This window comes from Zalophus californianus, chromosome 16 (assembly GCF_009762305.2).
Source record: "Zalophus californianus isolate mZalCal1 chromosome 16, mZalCal1.pri.v2, whole genome shotgun sequence".
NCBI lineage: Eukaryota > Metazoa > Chordata > Mammalia > Carnivora > Otariidae > Zalophus > Zalophus californianus.
The window spans coordinates 23,963,816-23,985,104 of NC_045610.1; the positions used below are offsets into that span (position 1 = coordinate 23,963,816).

Below are 21,289 nucleotides of genomic sequence, written 5' to 3' on the forward strand. Positions count from 1 at the left end.
AAACACCATGAAGGACAATTGAGTCAGCTTACAAAACTGAATGAACTAGATGGTAGATTGGATAAAAATATTTTATGGATGTTAAATTTACTAGTTGATAACCCTACTGATGTTATGTAATAGAATATCCCTATTCTTAGGAAATAAACACTAACGTGCTTGGGGTAAAGGGCCATGATATATGTCCCTTACCCTTAAATAATTCTGAAAAAAAAAGGGGGGGTATCTATATCTACCTAAACATACTATAGCATATAAATACATATTACATACAGTGTATATATTACATAGAATGTATATAATGTATATTCATACAGAAACAGAATACATGCAAATGGAGTAAGAAGTTAACAGTGTATGCGGATTCTTTGTACAATTCTTATTCTTCCAACTTTCCTGTTAAGTTTGAAATTATTCCAAATAAAAAGTTTTAAAATATTTTATTTATTTATTTTCGTATTTTAAAAAGGGAACGGGAATGGTTTCAGTTTACACTTCCAGCATAAGGAAAATCCATTTAGGTTTTCTTCATGTGTAAAATGAGAGATTTGAATTAGATGTGTTTGAAGCCTTCATTCTGTCCTAAATTTATACATATATAGGTGTGATGAGAGAGTAAGTAAGAGGTCCTTTAAGATATTGCTGAAAAGGAAACAATACCTCAAAAGTGCCTTTCTGTTTCTTCTCATTGGGACACTACTAACATCTAACGACAGAATTTCTATTTCTTCCAAATCTCTTATCATCAGAAACAAAGAAAAGGTAGTGTATTTTTTTCTCCATAGTTGTGGCTGCCTGAATTTATTTCACACACGCACCATAGTTTTCTGCATTATTATTATACTGTGGTTCACTCTTAGAACACAAGTTCCCCCTAAAAGGGAAGGGGGAAGAGAAGCATGTCTTTTATTCTACCACTGACATTATTTTTTATCAAGGCATCTAAAATATATTATCGAATCTAAAGAGAAATCCAACTACTTTCTTAAGTCTAACTGCAGGTTAATCATATGCCTGAGCATAGTTTTCTTACAAGACCTAGGGTGATACGATTGTGTCATGTGTTTAGTGGGCAATCAATAAGTATTGGTTAATTTTATTTTGATTTGATACTCTTTTTCCTTTAGTATCAGATTCGCAGGGCTTTGTTTAACTTCAAAGTGCTTATTTTTCTTCTTTGATCAACTTCCACTTGAGTTTGCCGTTAATATTCACCTGGGTCTTATTCCTACTATACTTACTGCTAAAGGAACCCAAACGGTCCATTCCCTAAAATTTGCAAACAATCTTGTTTTGATCTTCCTCAATGCGGCACTCCTTCAAGGAGACGTCAGAACTGGTCAACACATACAGCAAAGCTTGATGACTCCCTATGAACAAACAAAAGTGGCATATGGATCAGAAAATAATTCAAAAGGACAAGATGCAGAGAAGACAATGCAATGTACTCAATTCTACCACATCCTAGCTTTGTAATGCTAAGCAAATTATTTTATCTTTTTTTAAAATTTTGTTTTAAGGGTTTTTTTTTTTTTAAAGAATTATTTGAGAGAGAGAGAGAGAAAGTGCATGCAAGAGTTGAGGGAGGGAGAGAGAGAAAATCTCAAGTAGACTCCCCACTGATCACGGAGCCTGACACAGGGCTTGATCCCACGACCCCGAGATCATGACCTGAGCCAAAATCAAGAGTTGGACACTTAACCGACTGAGCCACCCAGGCACCCCTGTTTTATTTATTTAAGTAATCTCTACACCCAATGTGGAGCTCGAACCCATGACCCTGAGATCAAGAGTTATATGCTCTTCTGACTGAGCCAGCTAGGCTCCCCAATTATTTTGTCTTTATAAGCCTGTGTCCCCCTCTGTAAAGTGGGTATGAGAAACAGTATCTACCTCCTACAGTTATTGTGAAGACTAAATACCAAAATCCATATAAATAATGCACCGTGGTGGCTGGCCCTTGGTAAGCCCTCTATAAAAGGTACATATCTCTAATAAACAACTATTGTTTTTCTCTACCCAGTATCATTTCTCTCCTTAATCCTCTTTCCATTGGGACACTGACTCACCCACATTTCATATGGTTCTGGTGGGGTTACCAATCACAATACTCTAAACCCCACCCCGACAGCTAAAGCCACCAGATCTCTTATGAAAATCTCAATCTTGAGTAAGACATACAAGGACAGACGTCAAATGGGGCCCAGTCATTCACTAATCAAAGAATTTGGTCCAGAGCTCTGGCTATTGAGATCCCCATCCCCAAGCGTGGCCCAACTGTTTAGATTTTTTCTCATTTGTCTATCTTTCTAATAATACTTTAATATGAATGACTTTCTATTATGAAAAACCAAGGAACCCTGTCTATTACGACATACATTTGTTCACTTTCTCTTTGAATAAATACTTAATGTTTGAACAATGTACAAAGTATTTTCTTGAAGGCAGAAATGAAATCATACTTCACCCTAAGTCAAGAAAACATCTCTCCTTCTATAGTCCTACAGCTTCTTAGCTATCTCTTTTCTGGCAAACCATTCTACTTTTTGAGGGATTACTTCTGAATGCATATTTTTTTCCCATTTGTAGACTAAATGAAAGCAGGGACTACTATCCAATACACATCTGTACACTTCAAAGTGCCAAACACAGAGAAAGAACTCAATAAACCAAACGTAATGGACAAATGTTAGTTTTACAACAGGTTAATTCATCTTTAGTTCTCCTGGAGTGACTTCTTTCACCTGGTATGCTGAGCTTGGGGTATAATTCATCCTTAAGTCTGTATGACATTCAGATAACATGGCTGTCAATAAACTTGTCTTTTTTGAAGTGGGCTGGGATAGGGTGGTTCTTGCTCTACTCTCGTCCCAGAAGAGTTAGTCTTGAAGAAAAATGGGTTTAGCAAGAGGTATTATGCATTCAGTAATAAAATAATGGCCAACATTTACTGACTTTTCTCATATGCCAGGTACTGGGGTACCACTCACTGTATGTGGATTATCTCTGAATCCTCACAACCTTCAAGCATGCTGCTTTTTCAAAGAAGAAAGGACGCTCTGAAAGACTGCTACTTGCACAATGTCTTAAAGGTAGTGAACAGCAGCGACCTTCAACAAAGGTTAATAGAGATGGTCAAGTAAAGAATACGTAAACACTCCATGTCATAAGCACAATATTGCAAAAAGCAGAATTTTTTTTTCCTCTCCTTTTTTCTCACAAGAGACATTTCTGACACTGACATCCATAAAAGGGTGGGGGGTAGCTCCAAATTAACATCTACCAAATTCAAAGTCACTAGGAGGTAGAAGGCAGGCACCGCGAAGAATGGCATTCTGTGGTACAGAGTACAGGTGCAGGGTTTGGAGTTTTGCAGACAAGGCGGAGCTCCTCACTTTGTTCCTTAAGCTGTTTAATCTTGCGCAAGTCATTCTACCTGAGCCTCAGTCGGCCTCAAAATGGAGCTGAACTACCTAGTGTGTAAGGCCTACTTGAAAACTCGAAATGTAACGTCGGTCAGGTGCCCGACACAGAGCGGCTGTTCCCAGCGTAATTACGCGCGCCACCGCACAAATAGGAATCCCGAGGCTCTGGCAGTGCAGGGCCGCCCAGGGGGCGCAAGGGGCGGGGCGCGCCAGGCACGCCGCGGGGCGGGGCCGACCAGTCAGGCCGAGCCCGCGCCGCCCTCCCCCAAGCACGGCGTGGCCCGGCTCCGCAAGCCCGCCCGTCGCGTTTACCCCCTCGCCGCCGGGGCCCGCAGCCCGCCCCCGTCCCTGCCGCCCCTCGCCGCACCCGCCACCCCCTCGGCCGCTAGAGGGGCTCGCGCCCCGCCGCCACCCGCCCCGCAGCGCCTCGTGCCTCACCTCGCCAAGTCCCCCCTGCTCCGCGCCAAGGAGCCGCCAGCCGCGCTCGCCCCCGGGGGTACGTGCTCGCTCTCGAGTGACATAGGCGCGCGCGCGCGCGCCGCCTCCGCCCCGCCCAGGCCCTCGCGGCCCCGCCGTCGCCGCCGCCGCCGCCGCCGCCGCCGCCCCAGCCGCCCCAGCCGCCCCAGCCCTCCGCTCGGCCCGCGCTTCGGCCTCGCCGCGCGCCCGCCGCGGTTCTCTGGCAGAGGTCCGGGAGGTTAGGGCGGACTGAGCAGCTTGCCTGACTTGAGTCCGGGCAGCAGTCCCTTTTGCGTGAGGCGCGTTGCCGGGCGCCAGAGGCTTGCCGGTGCGTGGCGCCGCCGTTCGAGCCGCTCCAGAGTGCGGTGAGGTGGAGCGGGACGGTGCTGTCCTGCTTTTGTGTTCCTAACATTCCCACTACCCCCGCCCCTGTTGACGCGAACGCAGCTGAGGCCGAGCGGCTCTTGCAGCGCTGCTCGCGGATTAACCAGACTGAATGGTGTAAGGGTAAACAGGGTACGTTTTATTCAGGTGCTTCTGGAACGTCGAAATTCTCTTCCTTGGAAAGAACCATCCCCTCTTTGGGCTTCAGGGGCCCAGACTGAGGCGCAATGATGAGAGGATGTGGTGGTCCGCTCTGATGTCAATCTTGAGGGCTAGGTATGTCCCAACATCTCTTATTACTACTACTCATTATTATAATAGCTACCATTTGTCGAGTATTTATTGCATGCCAGGCATTGTTACAAAAGAGGTGGCATCCATGGTGTCATTTAATCTTCAAAAACAACCTTATGAGGTAGGCACTATTATTATCCCCATTTTGCAGGTGAAGACATTTAGACTGGCTTATAAATAACTTGGGAACACACGGCTAGAAAGTGCTGGGAAGGGGATTCAAGCCGTGGTAATCTGCACCATTATGCTCTTACATCTATTTAGAAGTCTGTCTTTCATAAATTTGCCCAACTTCTCTTTAAATTCATTTGCATTTTCTGCTGGTGTAGCCTCTTGATTCATCTTTTAGTATATGAATGCTACAAATTCGTCCTAAAAAATAATCAGAAAATTCACAGAAGCGAAAATTCACACCAGCTCCCACTGTGTTAAATAAACAGTTAACATTTTGGTATACTCTTCCAGATATTTTCCTATGCATCGTGTCAATAGATCTATTATAGTGTAGTTTTACATTTGATGTATCCTGAAAATCTATTTAGTCATTTAGTCAACAAATATTTAAGGAGCAGACCCTGTTCTAGGTGCTGAGAACTCAGCAGCGAACAAAACAGTCTCTGCCTCACATAATAGTGGGGGAGATTGACAAGAAACAATACACATATTACTAAATAACAGGTAGTGCCTGGTAATGTGGCAAGTTTTATGGGAGAAAAATAAATCAGAATAAAGGGATAAGAGTGATGTGGGCATGGTCTTTTAGATGAGGTAGACAAGGAAGGCCTCTTAATTGAAAGAGCACATAAGTAGAAACCTAATCATTAAGGGAGGCAGCACGTGGATTTCCAGAGGGAAACTGGAAGAGGAGCAGCAATTGCAATGGCCCTGAGATAGGGACTTGCTTGGTCTGTTGGAGAAGCAGCAAGGAGACCAGTGTGGCTGCAGTACAGCAAATTAGAGAAATAAGTTGTGAAACAGGCAGAAACCAGATCATGCATCATCTCGTAAGCCATGGTTGGACTTTGGATTTTGGGGGGATGTGGTAGAGTACCATGCAAAGGTTGAGAGCGAAGGAGTAATTGGATTTTTCGGGGGGGGGACTTCTTTTTAGGGTTTAACAGTTTGGAAAACTTATTTTGCCAAGGACGATGGATTCGATTTTTATGTCTTTTAGAGCAGTTTCTTTGCAGAGATGGCTCGTGAATGACTCCTTGGTGTGTGGTGGGGGAAGTAATCAGATTTATTTTAAAAGGATCAGTCTGGCAGCTGTGTGGAGAATAAGATGGTAGAAACATTAAAGTTACTCTTTAAAGCATTAATTGTCCTTTTATACAGCCATCATTCAACAGTTAATCAACATTGGTGTTTCACCTACACCTTTATACCTCTGCAACCACTCATCTCCACAAAGAGGAGATAGGGTCAGACACTTGAGGACTTGTCTTCATGTCTTTCTCGCCTAAACTGAAGTTTCTTGAGACTGGCTAGGGCATATATCCAGATCTGGATGTCGTGATTGTCAACAAATTGAATATGAGTCATCAGTGTTGTTCTATTGTGGAAAAAACAATCCCACATTAACACTGGGATCTATTCGTTAAAAACATAGCATTCAAGCACCTGAAAATTACCCTCTGCTTCAATTGATGTTAGGCCCTCATTAGAATTCTTAGCCCCAATTTAGTCATTGTGCTTAAGATGTGGAGAAATTAAAATGCACAGTGAGAGGAAGGGTAACACTGTTTAAGGCAGTGCTTTTCTGGGTTTTTGCCTTTAGCAACGTAATGGATAGTGGCATCAATTGTAAAACCAGCTGCAGGAATAACAGATTTGGAGGAGAAATTAAAAGTTCTGTTTTGGATTTGTTTTGCAATCTGAGTGGAAATGATATATATTAGATATGTATTAGAGCTTCGAGGTGTATAACTGTATCAGAACTGTTTCTTTGGATGTGTGTCTTCTTTAGACAGAGCTTGAAAACAGACACTATGTCTTTTCTCCTTGGTAACTTCTGTGCCCTTAAGTCCATCCTGGACAAATATTTGTGAAATGAGCAAGTAAAGGCAAAGGTATGGATGAAGTCACTAGGGCAAAATGTATAAAGTAAAAAGAGAAGAGATACCTGCTTTCACTGGAGGTCCAAGTACCTGAACATGATTTATAAATAGGGTGACCTGGGGTGCCTGGGTGGCTCAGTCATTAAGCGTCTGCCTTCGGCTCAGGTCATGATCCCAGGGTCCTGGGATCTAGCCCCGCATCAGTCTCCCTGCTCAGCGGGAAGCCTGCTTCTCCCTCTCCCACTCCCCCTGCTTATGTTCCCTCTCTGGCTATGTCTCTCTGTCAAATAAATAAAATCTTTAAAAATAAATAGGGTGACCAGAAGTCCCAATTTGCTCAGGACAGTCCTGGTTGACTCCTGTTGTCCCTTATAATTAGTAATATTGTCTCATTTCACTCTCAGAAATGTCTCAGTTTGGGGGCGCCTGGGTGGCTCATTTGGTTAAGCATCTGACTTTTGATTTCTGCTCAGGTCATGATCTCTGGGTCGTGAGATCAAGCCCTGTATTGGGCTCCTTGCTGGGCTTGGAGCCTGCTTAAGATTCTCTCTTCCCTCTTCCTCTGCCCCAACCCCTACCTCTCTCTCCGTCTCAAAAAGAAAAGAAAAGGCAGGAAGAAAGAAAAAGAAAAAATGAAAAGTAGGTCGATCTCAGCTTGTACGATAAATTAAATGGTCAGTCTTTGTAGAAGGCTCTTCAGGGTCTAGTGTCTTCATATTTCTTTGTCAGCACCTCCCCATCTTGTTCTTCATTCCCCAGCCAGGCAGAAGTACCTCCATTTCCCCTCATGTACTGTTACTTCCAGGCTACCTTTGCCAAGGTGTCTCCACTTCAACTTAGACATCACTTCCTCAGGAACATCTTTCCTGACCCCCCCCAAACTCTGGGTTAAGTACTTTCCAATATGCTTCCGGAGCACCTTGTACTTAACTTGTCATAGCAGAGATGACTAAGTGCCTTCTTTCTCCCCTCACTAAACATGTCTCTAAAGGAACCTAAAAAACATCTTTTTTTTTTACATCATTAGTTTTTAATGTAGTGTTCCATGATTCATTGTGCATAATACCCAGTCCTCCACGCAGAACGTGCCCTCTTTAATACGCATCACCAGGCTAACCTATCCCCCTCCCCCCCCAACATCTTTTTAATATACATATATATTAGGGAGAGAAAAGGGGGTGGGCAGAGGGAGAGAATCTTTAAAAAATTTTTTTAATTTATTCATTTGAGAGAGAGAGCAAGAGCATGAGCAGAGCGGAGGGGCAGAGGGAGAGGGAGAAGCAGACTCCCCACTGAGCAGGGAACCCAACATGCGGCTCAGTCCTAGGACCCTGAGATCATGACCTGAGCCAGAGGCAGATGCTTAACTGACTGAGCCACCCAGGCACCCCGGAGAGAGAGAATCTTAAACAGCCTCCATGTCCAGCACAGAGCCTGACATGGGTCTCATGACCCTGAAATCATGACCTGAGCAGAAATCAAGAGTAGGATGCCTAACTGACTGAGTGACCCAGGCACCCCAAGCCCTTCCATTCTCTCTCTCTCTCTTTTTTTTTAAAGATTTTATTTATTTATTTGTCAGAGAGAGAGAGTGCAAGCAGTGGGAGCGGCAGACAGAGGGAGAAGCAGGCTCCCTGCTTAGCAGGGAGCCCTATGCAGGACTTGATCCCAGGACCCTGGGAACATGACCTGAGTGGAAGGCAGACGCTTAACCGAACGAGCCACCCAGGCATTCCCCAAGCCCTTCCATTCTTAACAGAGGAGACTGGCCTTTGAACTTGAAACCCAGCAGGGAAAATTGTATCCTCCTGCCAGGGATTATAATGTAGCTGCCACTGACTGAGTCCAGAATATGCCAACAGCTCCTCTTCAACTGTAAAGCTGCTGTGTTTAGAATCAGAAGTGTACTTTCTGAGTTCCCTCCCTATGGAAATGATTCTCTATCATTTCTAGTTACTCGTCCTGAGTGCTGAAAGAGTTTATAAACTTTATCTCATCTAATACTTATATTTTTTCTAAGTGAGGTGGTTCTTTGTAGTCTGGTATACAAATAGATAAAAACAGAAAGTCTAAAAGTCTGTGCTTTCTTCTGGGTTTCAACTTCCTTTCCTTTAAGCTCTGAGGTATACCTAGTACATGTAAGTTAGCCAGAGATTTAGGTCCTGGAGCAGAGTCTTTTGCCAATTACAAGGGCTCTTCAAGGCAAGGGATCTTCCTGTGACACGCTCAGAAGAGAGGGTTTCACCCCACAAAAGACATGAGCCTCAAGGATTACAGCTCTTAGCTCTCAGCAGTGTGAGTTCACACACACTAAGTCACTTTCCCAGAAGCACAGTCTTCCCTGTGGCCTAGTTGAGGACTGGTTCTAGCCTCCTCAGGCTCTGCTGCGGAGTCTTGCATTCAGGAGCGTTGCTTTCCTCCTTCCTGCACCTTCACTCCACCTTCTATCTTTCTCTCTTTGTGACCACCCTCATCAAAGGAGTTAAGGAATCAATCCTTTTCTTTCCAGATGGTTCCTAGACTGCTTATTTAACTTGATCCACCTCAACTGTGACCAGTCTGCAGAGGAAAGGTGGAAGCAGTTCTGCTAATCTATTTACAGAAATATAAGGTCTATATAGACATTTCTCCACATGGTGGCATGTCTGGGTTGCTTCTGCATTAAGGAAGAGGGCCCTAAAGATCTCAGAGGTGAACAAGAGGGAAAAATTTTTTTTGCTAAAGGGCCCTGCTGCATCCTACGTTACAAATAAGGGAAAATAAGGCTCAGAAAGGGAAAACCACTTGCCCAGAGTCATTTAGTTACTAGGTAGCACAGCCAGGATGAAAGCCAAATCTGGCCAAATGTAACTAATAAACTACCTCTGACTCTTTAAAACTGAAAGGTTAGCAGGTATCAGGATTTTCATAATGCCGTAGCCATTAAGCAGAGTGTCCATGAATCCAGGCTTTTGCTACCCATCTTTTCTGCCTCTTCCTCACCATCCTGACTTCTTTTTGATCTATATAAAGTGCAGAGTATCTGTCTCGTGAGTCACCAGGCTTTGGGTAGAATCCAAAAAGTTAGGTGAACTAGGAATGTATTGTTGCTGAGTAACTTCTGTTTATCCGAAAAATTTAACTACTACCCTTTACCACCTTCAAGTATTTAAGCAAGTTACTATCTTTCTGTGCCTTTTTTCTCGTGTGTAAAATGAAAATTATAATACCTAATTCATAAGAGTTTTGTAAGGATATGACTATATATATAAAATACCTAGTTCATGGTGGGAGTCAAATAAATTATAATTGTGATTCTAATTCTAGAAGTGCTCCATAGGATGACCCTGGGCTTGTTTAGAAGTTGTAGGAGGCTAGGTTAGCCGGTGTTCAACATTAGAATTTTTTCATTATTTGAATCCTATCTACCTACTAGAAACCTGTTTCTAGAACACTGAGCAATTAAATAGAATTTCTTTTGCTGCTTGCTTCTTTAGTACCTTACTATACATAAGTAAGGGAGTGTACTTTATCTCCTAGGTCACAGAACAAATCCATACTTGCCAACAAGGATGGATAATCCAGCTTTACCTCTAGTGCAGAACAAACTCAGGAGCTATGTCCCATTTACTTAATGTAAATAGTGAACAGACTTAGGCATTGTGAGCAATTAACTCTAAGACTGTTCCTTAGAATACAGAATGAATACTTTCCTATTATAATCAAATAAAACTTATAACAAGGTTAATCTGATGCATATTTAATGATATATGTAATTGTCATTGTGCTGCATGATAATTAGGCCTTAAATGTTAAGCTGTTTCCATAAATGACTAATTGGTTATTTTTACACAGCAAAACATATTTTTTAGTGTTTGTCTACTCACTTTATTAATTTCCTAGAATCTATAATCATACCAAGGACAACAGTTTTCCCTGAGTCTTTACTGTTTAATCATGCATTCACACAAACACACTTTCAAAATGACACAGCAGGGTTCTCATCCTAATTTGGTACTAAAAGTAACTATTGTTCAAGGCTTTTTATATATGTATCTTTTCTCATTTTAGTCCTTAAAAACCCATTAAGGGAGGTGTTGTCACTCCCATTTTACTGATACAGAAACTGATGCTCAGAGAATGTAAACAGGTAGCATAGTAAAGATTCAAACTTCTGTTTCCAACTTGTAACCACTACTTTATACAACCTCAGAAGATGATGGATCCCAGCCAAGATATGTCAAGATTTTCAGGAAGTGGACTGGCTCCTGGGAAATACCAAATATGTATAGTATATCCAAAGGGAGAATGAGTCATCCTGAAAGAGGGAGGCATTAGTAATGGAAGTTTAAAGCCTATGGAAGCGACTTTCTGAGTGCGCATTCAAGGAAAAGAGTCTTGGCCAATGAATTTCATGTATAATCGCCCTGTTATAGGCTGTGATATTGTAGAGACACCATATCAGCCTAATGCCATCAAATATCTGAATTTTAGAATTAACCCTGCTAATTCTGATTCCTTAAGAAAGAATCAGTATGGGAGTTAAACTGGTGTTCTCAGGCTTTTTATCATGACTGTCAGCCCTGAAGAGCCTGAATTGCTTCCTCCATTGAAGTTTTAATACTACAGATATGCCAGATAAATATCTGTTTATGTACTGTATGTCTACCTGTACTTTATATATTTATTTTTTTTTAATTTTATTTATTTATTAGAGAGAGAGAATGAGAGATAGAGAGCATGAGAGGGAGAAGCAGACTCCCCGCCGAGCAGGGAGCCTGATGTGGGACTCGATCCCGGGACTCCAGGATCATGACCTGAGCCGAAGGCAGTCGCTTAACCAACTGAGCCACCCAGGCGCCCTGTACTTTATATATTTAAAGAAAGATTTTTTTTGCCCCTCAAGAATTAGGTGTTGTTTTTTTCTTCCATGTAGAGTACAAACAATTATGCATGAATAATGTAGCTTCCCTTCAGGTTCAGGATATGCTAGTTATACAGAGAATAGTATTTTTGTACTTATGGCAATTACATTACTAATTGTAATTAATAAATTGATAAATTTACATACAAGCTTGGTTAGTGTGAATCTGCTCCTACATAATGGGACCATTCTCTGTGTGTGGAAAATTTGGATTTCTAAGCCTGTAAAACAGCCTGAGAGGCCTTCAGACAGACAGCATGTTAGTCTTCTACAAGTCAACCTACAGAACATATCTTTTTATTTGAAATTTCTAGAACATTTTTTTTAAGATTTTATTTATTTATTTGACAGAGAGAGACACAGCGAGAGAGAGAGAGAGAGAGGGAACACAAGCAGGGGGAGTGGGAGAGGGAGAAGCAGGCTTCCCGCTGAGCAGGGAGCCCGATGTGGGGCCCGATCCCAGGATCCCGGGATCATGACCTGAGCTACAGGCAGACGCTTAATGACTGAGCCACCCAGGCGCCCCTAGAACATTTTTTTTTTAAGATTTTATTTATTTATTTGTCAGAGAGAGAGGGAGGGAACACAAGCACGGGGAGCAGCAGGCAGTGGGAGAAGCAGGCTCTCCACTGAGTAGGGAGCCCAATGTGTGACTCAATCCCAGGTCCCTGGGATCATGACTTGAGCTGAAGGCAGATGCTTAACTGACTGAGCCACCCAGACGTCCCACTTATAGAACATTCTTATGTGTTCATTCCTTTACCTTACAAACATTTTTTAGCCCTACTCTAGGATGAGGACTATGCCAGGTACTAGAGATTCAAAGACTAATAAAATAGTCTCTGCTCTCAAAAAGATGCCCATTGTCCAGGGGCGCCTGGGTGGTTCAGTTGGTTAAGCATCTGATTTCGGCTCAGATCGTGATCTCAGGGTCCTGGGATCGAGCTCTGCGTCAAGCCCCACATCAGGCTCCACACTCAGCAGGGAGTCTGCTTTTCCCTCTGCCCCTCATGTGCTTGCATTCTCTCTCTCAAAAATTTTTTTTTAAAGATGCTCACTGTCCAGTTGGGGAGACATATGCATGAAAATAATTACAATACAAGATAATACGTGTTATATCAGAGATGTGTTAGGTATACTAAAGGCTCCAAGAAGAGATTAGTCAATTGTAGGGAGAATTAAGGTGTAAGTCTCTGGAAAGTGATGAGTTAAGTCTTGGAGAGGAGTGAGAAGGAAATTCCAAGCAGAAGGAATAAATTATTCAAAGGACAGAAGCATGAAATAGGGTGGCCAGCTGGTCCATATGATTGGAGTACAGAGAACAAGAAAGGAGGGCCACTGTACATGACACGATATGGGTAGACAGAGGCCAGACCGTAGTGGGTTTGACTCTTTACTCAGAGGTCGTGGAGAGCCAGTGAAGCATTTTGAGTTGGGGAGCAGTGTTATCACTCATCTGAGTTTTAGACCTGAATCTCTCTGGCAGTGATGTGGACTGAAAAGTAGCAAAATGAAAGGCCAGGGGGTTCAGCAATCCAAGTAAGAGATGATGAGAGATTGAACTAGCACCATTGGAATGGGGATGAGGAAGAAGAAGTGGATTTAAGGCGTTTAAGAAGCAATTAATTAGGGCGCCTGCGTGGCTCAGGTCATAATCCTGGGGTCCCAGGATTGAGTCCCACTTTGGGCTCCCAGTATCTCCCTCTGATCCTCCCCCCCCTCATGCTCTGTCTCTCAAATAAATAAATAAAATCTTTTTTTAAAAGCAATTAATTAGGGGAAGAAAAGTGATAAATAAGTGGTAGAATTAAAAATGATTTTCCAGTGTCCAGCATAGTTGATGGATAATGGGCTACTCACCAAGAGAGGGACCATCAGGCAAAGAGCAGACCTAAAGGGGAAGGGGTAGGTTTTGTTCTGGATATGCTGAGTTTGAGATGTCTGTAGGATGTACAGGTGACCTTCACTAGACAGATTCAAAAGCTAAAGGAAAGGTCTAGGTCAGATAATACAGATTAGGGAGTTAGCACAAACTGATAGAAATTTTGAAGCCACAGGTGGCTCAGTCAGTAGACCATGTGATTCTTGATCTTCGGGTCATAAGTTGGAGCCCCATGTTGGGTGTAGAGTTTATTTAAAAAAAATTTTAGGGGTGTCTGGGTGGCTCAGTTGGTTAAGCTTCTGACTCTTGGTTTTGGGTCAGGTGATGAGTTGTGGGATCCAGTTCATGGGATCGAGCCCCGTGTGGGGCTCCACTCTGAGCACAGAGTCTGCTTGTCCCTCTCCTTCCCCTTCTGCTTCTCCTCTCTCTCTCTCTCTCTCTCTCTCTCATAAGTAAAATCTTGTGCGCCTGGGTGGCTCAGGTCATGGTCCTGGAGTCCCGGGATCAAGTCCCACATCAGGCTCCCTGCTCGGCAGGGAGTCTGCTTCTCCCTCTGACCCTCTTCCCTCTCATGTGCTCTCTCTCTCATTCTGTCTCTCAAATAAATAAATAAAATCTTTACAAAAAAAAAATAAGTAAAATCTTAAAAAAAATTTTTAATCTTTAAAATAAAAATATTATAAGCTATAAAGTATGTGTAGGGACAGCAAAATAAAGTTCTGATTTTTCCTCTGGTGACCTCTGCAAGTATATCTTCATCATTATTATTTTACTGCCCCTGACTTGCTAGTGCCCTAAGTACATGTTTATTCACCTACTCAGTAACCAATATAGCACTGAAAGTACATCAAAGAAAATGAATTAGTCAACAGTGCCAAATATTAGAGAAGTCAAAGGTAAAGGTTAAAAAATGCTCACTGGAGGGCACCTGGGTGGCTCAGTCATTAAGCGTCTGCCTTCGGCTCCGGTTATGATCCCAGAGTCCTGGGATCGAGCCCCGCATCGGGCTCCCTGCTCAGCAGGAACCTGCTTTTCCCTCTCCCACTCCCCCTGCTTGTGTTTCTGCTCTCGCTGTCTCTCTCTCTGTCAAATGAATAAATAAAATCCTTAAAAAAAAAAAAGACATAAAAAAATGCTCACTGGAGAAAAGAAAAAGTACCAATTATACAAGCATATAACAGAATAGAATATATAGAAGTAAACCAAAATAAATATAGGAACCTAGTATATAATAAAGGTGGGCTACTCAAAAAATGGTGTGGACAATTGAATAACATCCGGGAAAAAAATAAGTGTAATTTGTACCTCACACCAGGATAAACTCCAAATGGATTAAATATTTAAATAAAAATATAAAAATTGAAAACAAAATATGAGAAAATTCAGTTAGCATCTTGGCCCAGGGAAGGAAAATCTAATTATGATTCGGAATACAGAAGGCATAAAAGCAGAGATTAATAATTTGACTACACAAAGCTCCCAGTTTCTGCCAAACAAAATAACACCTTAAGCAATGTCAAAACGTAAGTGGCAAAATAGAAGAACGTTTGCAACTCATGTCACAAGGGGCTAATCATCCTAATAAAAAGAAGTAAAGAAAAAAAATAAGAGGTCGAACAGTCAAGAGAAATATCAATGAAAGATGTAATTGGCAGGGCTTATATGTAGTGGTTAAGAGTGTAGAGATTTTTGAGGTCACCTACCTGCATTGGAATCCTAGCTCTGTCACTAGCTCTGGGACCTTGGGCAAGTAAGTGGCTGATCCCTCACTTTTCCATAAAATACAGATAATAATTGTTCCTTCAGAGGGTAAGATGGGGACCAGGCTGGTGACTCATGGTAAAAGAAGGGGGGACATCAAGAAGATGGATTATAAATTTCTAGGATTGGGGTGCCTGGGTGGCTTAGTCGGTTAGGCGTGTCTGCCTTTGGCTCAGGTCATGATCTCAAACTCCTGGGATCAAGCCTGTGTGTCAGGCTTGCTGATCCACGGGGAGCCTGCTTCTCCCTCTCCCTCTGCCCCTCCACCTGCTCATGTTCTCTCTCTCTAAGATAAAATCTTAAAAGAAAAAAATGAAAAAAGCACGTTTCTAGGATCTGGGAACCTTGAAGGAAAGAGAGTCTGGGAAGAGAACCAACTCAGCCCCTATCTGTCTCACCTTTCATGAAAGGGACTTATTTATGAAATCCCTACACATGTCAGACACAGCTCTAGGACTAGGGACGCAATGTAAGTAAAACCGGCATGGTGCCTGCTCTCAATGTAGCTCACCTCTATGAGAGAGGCATCCATCAGATGGCACAGGAGAACAATTACAAACGGATTAATTCCATGGAGGAAATTTACACTATAAACCTAGTGGAGTTTGGGAGGTCAGGGAGGACTCTGTGAAGGAGGTAGCTGTTGAGTCAATATCTGAAATATGAGATAAAGGTAAACAGGCAGAGGGTAGTGAAGGAAGGGGAAGGTGGGGCAAGGGAATGGAAATGGTGTCAGAGGCACAGAGAACAGCATAGGCTCTGAGGCAAGAAAGAAGGAAGCTAGTCCACTGTGGCCGAAGCTAGAGTCAGGGGAACAGTGAGGGCAGATGAGACTGGAGAAGGAGACAGGCTAGACTATTCAGGGCCTTAGCAGTCTTGTTAAGGATTTGGGGCTTTATCCTGATAGTGGGGGGAAGCCACTGAATGGTTTTTAGCAGAGGAGTAACAGGATTGAATTTGCGTGTTGCAAAGCTCATTCTGGCTGCAGTGTGGAGAATGGTGTACAGATTAAAGAGAGGCATGAGAGCAACTATGGGGAGATAGAGTATGGTAGTTTAAGCCAGTGATACGCTTCTTAATCTACTTGTTTCCCTACTGTTACTTTAGCAGAACACGAAGCTTTTGTTCTTACATAACAGATGTGCATGAAATGTTAGCTGTTATTACAGTCTACAGTTAGAGGACAGGTTTAAACGTAATCCACCAGGAAGAATGAGTATGTGGGGAGGGAAAGGATTTCATTGAGAGGGTATGGGATTCAGATTCTTTCCTATCTGGATAGGAAGGAGGGGCTGGAAAGCATAAACAATGACATCTGCAACAGAGAAAAGGAGGCCACGCTTCCCTAAGATGATGTTGCTCTGGCACATGGACTGTCTCTTCTGCCAAAGTTCATTTTCCCATGCTTAGACAAATAAAAATGTTGGGCAAAGGTACTTTATGGCTTACCCTGGAGAGCTCTGTGCTTTTTAGTGGAAGACAGGCCCAGGAGGTTAGCTATCCCTGCAGGTTGCAATTCTCTTCAACGCTATGGAGTCATCACAAATGCCTGGGGAAAAAAATATCTAAATCAATCATCTTGAAATTGAACCTGTGCGTTACTTAGCTTGTTTAATTTCAAGAAGAACACAAAAACAGATACTAGTAGCTTCATGAGACCCGCTTTTTTTTCTCTTCCTGACATCAAGAATTGAATAGGGTTGGAAAATCTCATGACCCAGCTACCTTATTTTGTCATGTATGTGTTGGGCAAAGCAGAGTCCTTCAAGATGGGAGTGCTTGAAATCCTTCTAAGAAATACATTCAGTTTTGTGGGAGTTTTAATGTGTCAAACAGCTTTTTAAATGCAGCCATAGAAGCCAAAGTCAAAACAAATACTTGGAGCCAAATGGGATTCCCAGAGCTTCAGAGCCTGATGGTTGCTTTTTATGTATAAATCTGCATGTTGAGGAATAATATCTTAGAAATACACTTTTGATTGTAACATGTTTCACAGACAAACAATTAGTGTCCAAGAATATAGCCAAGAATACAGACTTCCATAACAGTAAAAAAAAAAGACTAACAGGGGTTCCTGGCTGGCTTAGTAGAACATGGGACTCTCGATCTCAGGGTTGTGAGTTTGAGCCCAATGTTGAGTGTAGAGATTACTTAAAAATAAAATCTTAAAAAAAAAGATTAACAACCCCCCTCCCCAAAAAAGGGGGAAAGGTTGTAAACAAGCAAGAGAAAACCTGAATGCAAATATGTGGAAGGAAACTCAACCTCATTATTAAGCAGGAAAACATACATAAGAACAACAATGACACATTACTTCATAGAGATAAGATTGGCAAAAATTTTAAAGTCTGGTTTTCAAGTTAGGGAGATAGTGGAATAATACTCTAATGCTGGGGAACGTATTTGGTACAACTGCTTTGGAAAACCATATGCAATCTAGCAAAGTTGAAGATGTATGTATCTGACAACCCATGAATTCTACTCCTTGTCATATGTCCTAGACATAGACGTGTCTGAGAAAATTCATTTCAATTACTATTTTTTTAAAGTAGGCTCCATGCCCAGCGTGGAGCCCAACGTAAGGCTTGAACTCACGACCCTGAGATCAAGACCTGAGTTGAGATCAAGAGTCGGATGCTAAACTGAGCCACTCAGGCAACCACCACCCCCAAGAAGATTCACTGTCCAAGAAATAAACTGCTATCTGGTGTTATCATATGTATAGTTTATAAGTCTTCAAATTCATTGTCTCTTCTGTTGAATGTTTGGTTCATCTAGAGGACAATAAGGAATTTATAGTATAGCCTGCACTGTTTATTCTTCTTTTCCAGTACATTGGGGAGCAGTCATGACCTGAATAAATCCTTGGAGAGTCTTCTGGACATTATCTTATTCTGTGGAGACCATGACACTATACTTCTGAACATATCCTTCTCCTTCCTATTTTAAATTTTAGAAAATAGGGGCGCCTGGGTGGCTCAGTCGTTAAGCGTCTGCCTTCGGCTCAGGTCATGATCCCGGGGTCCTGGGATCGAGCCCCGCGTCCGGCTCCCTGCTCCGCGGGAAGCCTGCTTCTCCCTCTCCCACTCCCCCTGCTTGTGTTCCTTCTCTCGCTGTCTCTATCTCTGTCAAATAAATAAATAAATAAATTTTAGAAAATAGACTTAAAATGGGGCAGAATCTTGGCGTTTATGAATGTTTTTTAACCCCTCTTTGGGCCAGTAATACATATGGACTTCACATTTATTTACGTTTGCTTATTTTCATTTATTTTTGCCCACTTTTTTCAGAGGATGAAGTTAGCGACTTCAGCCACTGGGTGGCGCAAATTCACAAGTGTCTGGTAAAAGTTTGTATATTCCAGCCCAAAATGCCCCCGTTGCTACACTCTACCGCATGAAGGAAGGTTAGTTAGAAAAAAGGCTTTGGGGACCTGAAATCTAACCATAGACATGGATCCAAGTTGTCTAGGAATTCCGATTAAGGGAAATTTCTGGTATTAGATGACTGGTGAGTCAGGTCACTAAGGAAAAGGAAAAGAAGGAAATGGGAAAGTGTTAGAATAAGGAACAGGAAGAGAAAGATGAAGGGATAAAGAAATACGAGAGAAAAATATATATAAGTCCAGAGAGATAAATTCAAGTGTTACCAACAGTTCTAGGATGGCCTCTCATTGGTTTGTGTTTACCTGGTAACCAATAGCAGCTTTGATTTAAAGTAAAGATTACCTCATTTTCTTCTAGGAAGTCAGTTATGCTGCCTCAGCTATCCATTTAGTGGAGTGACATTATCAGCACATGTGTTGAGTGTCTGCTCTGCACATGGTGCTTTGTCAGATTCAAAGTAATATAGACATGCAAATTAATACAGCTACTACAGGCTTCAAGCAGAGGAACTAGGCAGTAGAGAGGAAAAGGTAAATGGCAACGTGGGGCAGCATGTGTAAACCCCAGAAATAGAACCCTGAGAGTGGAGGATCCGAGTGTGAGGTGAGGAGGGGCCCTAAGACTGTCCACCAGTCCAAGGCAAAGAAAAAACAAGGATTCCTAGCTCCCAGTCCTAAGTATACATAGCAACTCTTCCTTGGAAAATGGCTATTTCTGGACAGAAACATGGGAAAAGTGCTTTGGGTCAGAATCCGCTGAACACTGCTCAAAGAGACTCTAAAATAAGTAGGGTCGGGTAAGAGGATGGTTAGGGGAGAACCATCCTTAAGTCCCTCTCTGATTAGTAACCCAGAAAAGGAGGGATGCTAATGTCCTGCTCAGGCCTTTCAGAGGTCCAGGGAGTCCTAGGTCGCTTTGCTTTTTGAGATCACAGGTATATAAACGAGTCACAGGTTAAAAATGAAGAAATGACAAAAAATATAAAACTGTTATATATTTTAAGTCTTTATATTGAAGAAAGTTATGCTTTTAACACAATTGCAACTATTAATGTGATTCAACAATAAAATTGTTTTTAATAATTTTTAATAAAATTTAAAAGTTTAAATTGGAGAGTTCCTGTGAATGTGCCTTTTCTGTCCTAAGCAATTACCCACCTTAATCTTTGGGCCTATCAGAAAGTTTTGGGGTCACTAAAGCCCAAGATAGAATGACTGCCACGCTTCTCAAGTCTAAGACTTGAAAAAAAAAAAAAGCACAACTTAATACTTGTGCCAACTGAGCCCAACTGGCTGGCTCAGTCAGTAGAACATGTGACTCTTAATCTCAGGGTCATGAGTTCAAGCCCCATGTTGGGCATAGAGATTACTTAAAAATTAAAAAAAAATCTTAAAAAAATAAAAAAATTACCTGTGCCAAGTGGAAACACAACAGTAATGTATTAACCAAAAAAGAAGGACAGGTTTAAAATAGTATGGAGAATATGATGTGATTTGTGAAACATGTGTCTTTATAATGTCTGTAGAGAGATACATCCAAGTATTAATAGTGGTTATCTTTGGGAGGGGGGATTAGGTATCATTTCTTTCTCGTTTTTTCATTTATTCTTTACACCTTCCAGCATTTCCTAAAAATTGTTATAATGAGAATGTCCTTTAATAATCAAAAAACAAAGTGTGGTAACTTAATGAGAATGAATTCGCCATAAAAATCTTCCTGGCTTGTCACTTCTCAGCGGAATAATTGGCACTCCTTAGAAACTGTTTTATCGAGGGGCACCTGGGTGGCTCAGTCATTAAGCATCTGCCTTCGGCTCAGGTCATGATCCCAGGGTCCTGGGATCGAGTCCCACATCGGGCTCCCTGCTCCGTGGGAAGCCTGCTTCTTCCTCTCCCACTCCCTCTGCTTGTGTTCCCTCTCTCGCTGTGTCTTTCTCTGTCAAATAAATAAATAAAATCTAAAAAAAAAAACAACTTTTATCGAGTGGAGTCTACAGCTGAGTCTAGAGTGGTGACGACAGGGAGAACTGTGCCTTGCTGTGAAGGGACTAAAAGTGCGCATCCCAAACTCCACATGAGAGTTCTCCCTTCCCTTCTGTTGTCTGTCCCGTCTCTGTTTTCAAAGATCCCTACCAGTTCGAGAGTATGGGATTCCAAACTGTTAACTAATTAGGGAGTCAGAAAAGCCTCAGAGGACCCTTGCTGTGTCAGAGGAAACACGTTGTCCTCAAAGCAAAGTACACAATTTTGATTCCATCAGTGAATTTCTATAAAGTCAGTACAAATGTTACCCAGATCATCCTCTTGCAGAAGATGTAAGAAATGTAAACTTTGCCACAGTTTTCATCTCCTAGGGAACCTCATGTTTCTGGATTAAAGGACATACTGTGGTGGGTGAGGCTGGGAAGGGTGGGGATGAATGTAGGCATCAGTCCTAGACCAAGAGTTTCTAAGTATAGAATGTTTTTAATCATCCTCCCTAGTGGTCTTGGGAAGGAGCAAGCTTTTTTTTCCCCCCCCATATCTCATGTTAGACCGAGCCCCAGGATAAACTGGAGGCGATGTCGTGAATCAGTGTGGGGTACAAATAATATGCTCATTTATCCAAATGGCAGCCCCAGTGTTCTGTCCTCTCCACATCCTGTATTTTCAAAACTATCATATTCCATGCTTTGTATCTGTTCTATCTCTTCCAGGCTTAGCTTGAATAATAAATTGGAGCTTGGAGTGAGATATTTTCCC

General features: G+C 42.1%; 2 protein-coding genes across 3 annotated transcripts in view; one reads left to right on the top strand and one right to left on the bottom strand.

Moving 5' to 3' along the window:
* TADA2A (transcriptional adaptor 2A) overlaps positions 1-3,977 on the bottom strand; it is a 49,197-nt gene extending 45,220 nt beyond the window's left edge. Inside the window, 3 exon segments of the mRNA XM_035724659.1 lie at positions 1,242-1,370; positions 2,991-3,110; positions 3,864-3,977. Of these exon segments, the coding sequence (XP_035580552.1) occupies positions 1,242-1,266 (25 nt within the window). The 5' untranslated portion in view covers positions 1,267-1,370; positions 2,991-3,110; positions 3,864-3,977.
* A 52-nt stretch (positions 3,978-4,029) lies between these two features.
* The window catches only part of ACACA (acetyl-CoA carboxylase alpha), a 280,816-nt gene continuing 263,556 nt past the window's right edge, over positions 4,030-21,289 (top strand). Inside the window, exons 1-2 of one of the 2 annotated variants that reach the window (XM_027626351.2) lie at positions 4,030-4,246; positions 4,413-4,541. In XM_027626351.2, the coding sequence (XP_027482152.1) occupies positions 4,504-4,541 (38 nt within the window). In that variant the 5' untranslated portion in view covers positions 4,030-4,246; positions 4,413-4,503. The remainder of the gene's footprint in view (positions 4,247-4,412; positions 4,542-21,289) is intronic. The other variant, XM_027626358.2, reaches the window with a different exon arrangement.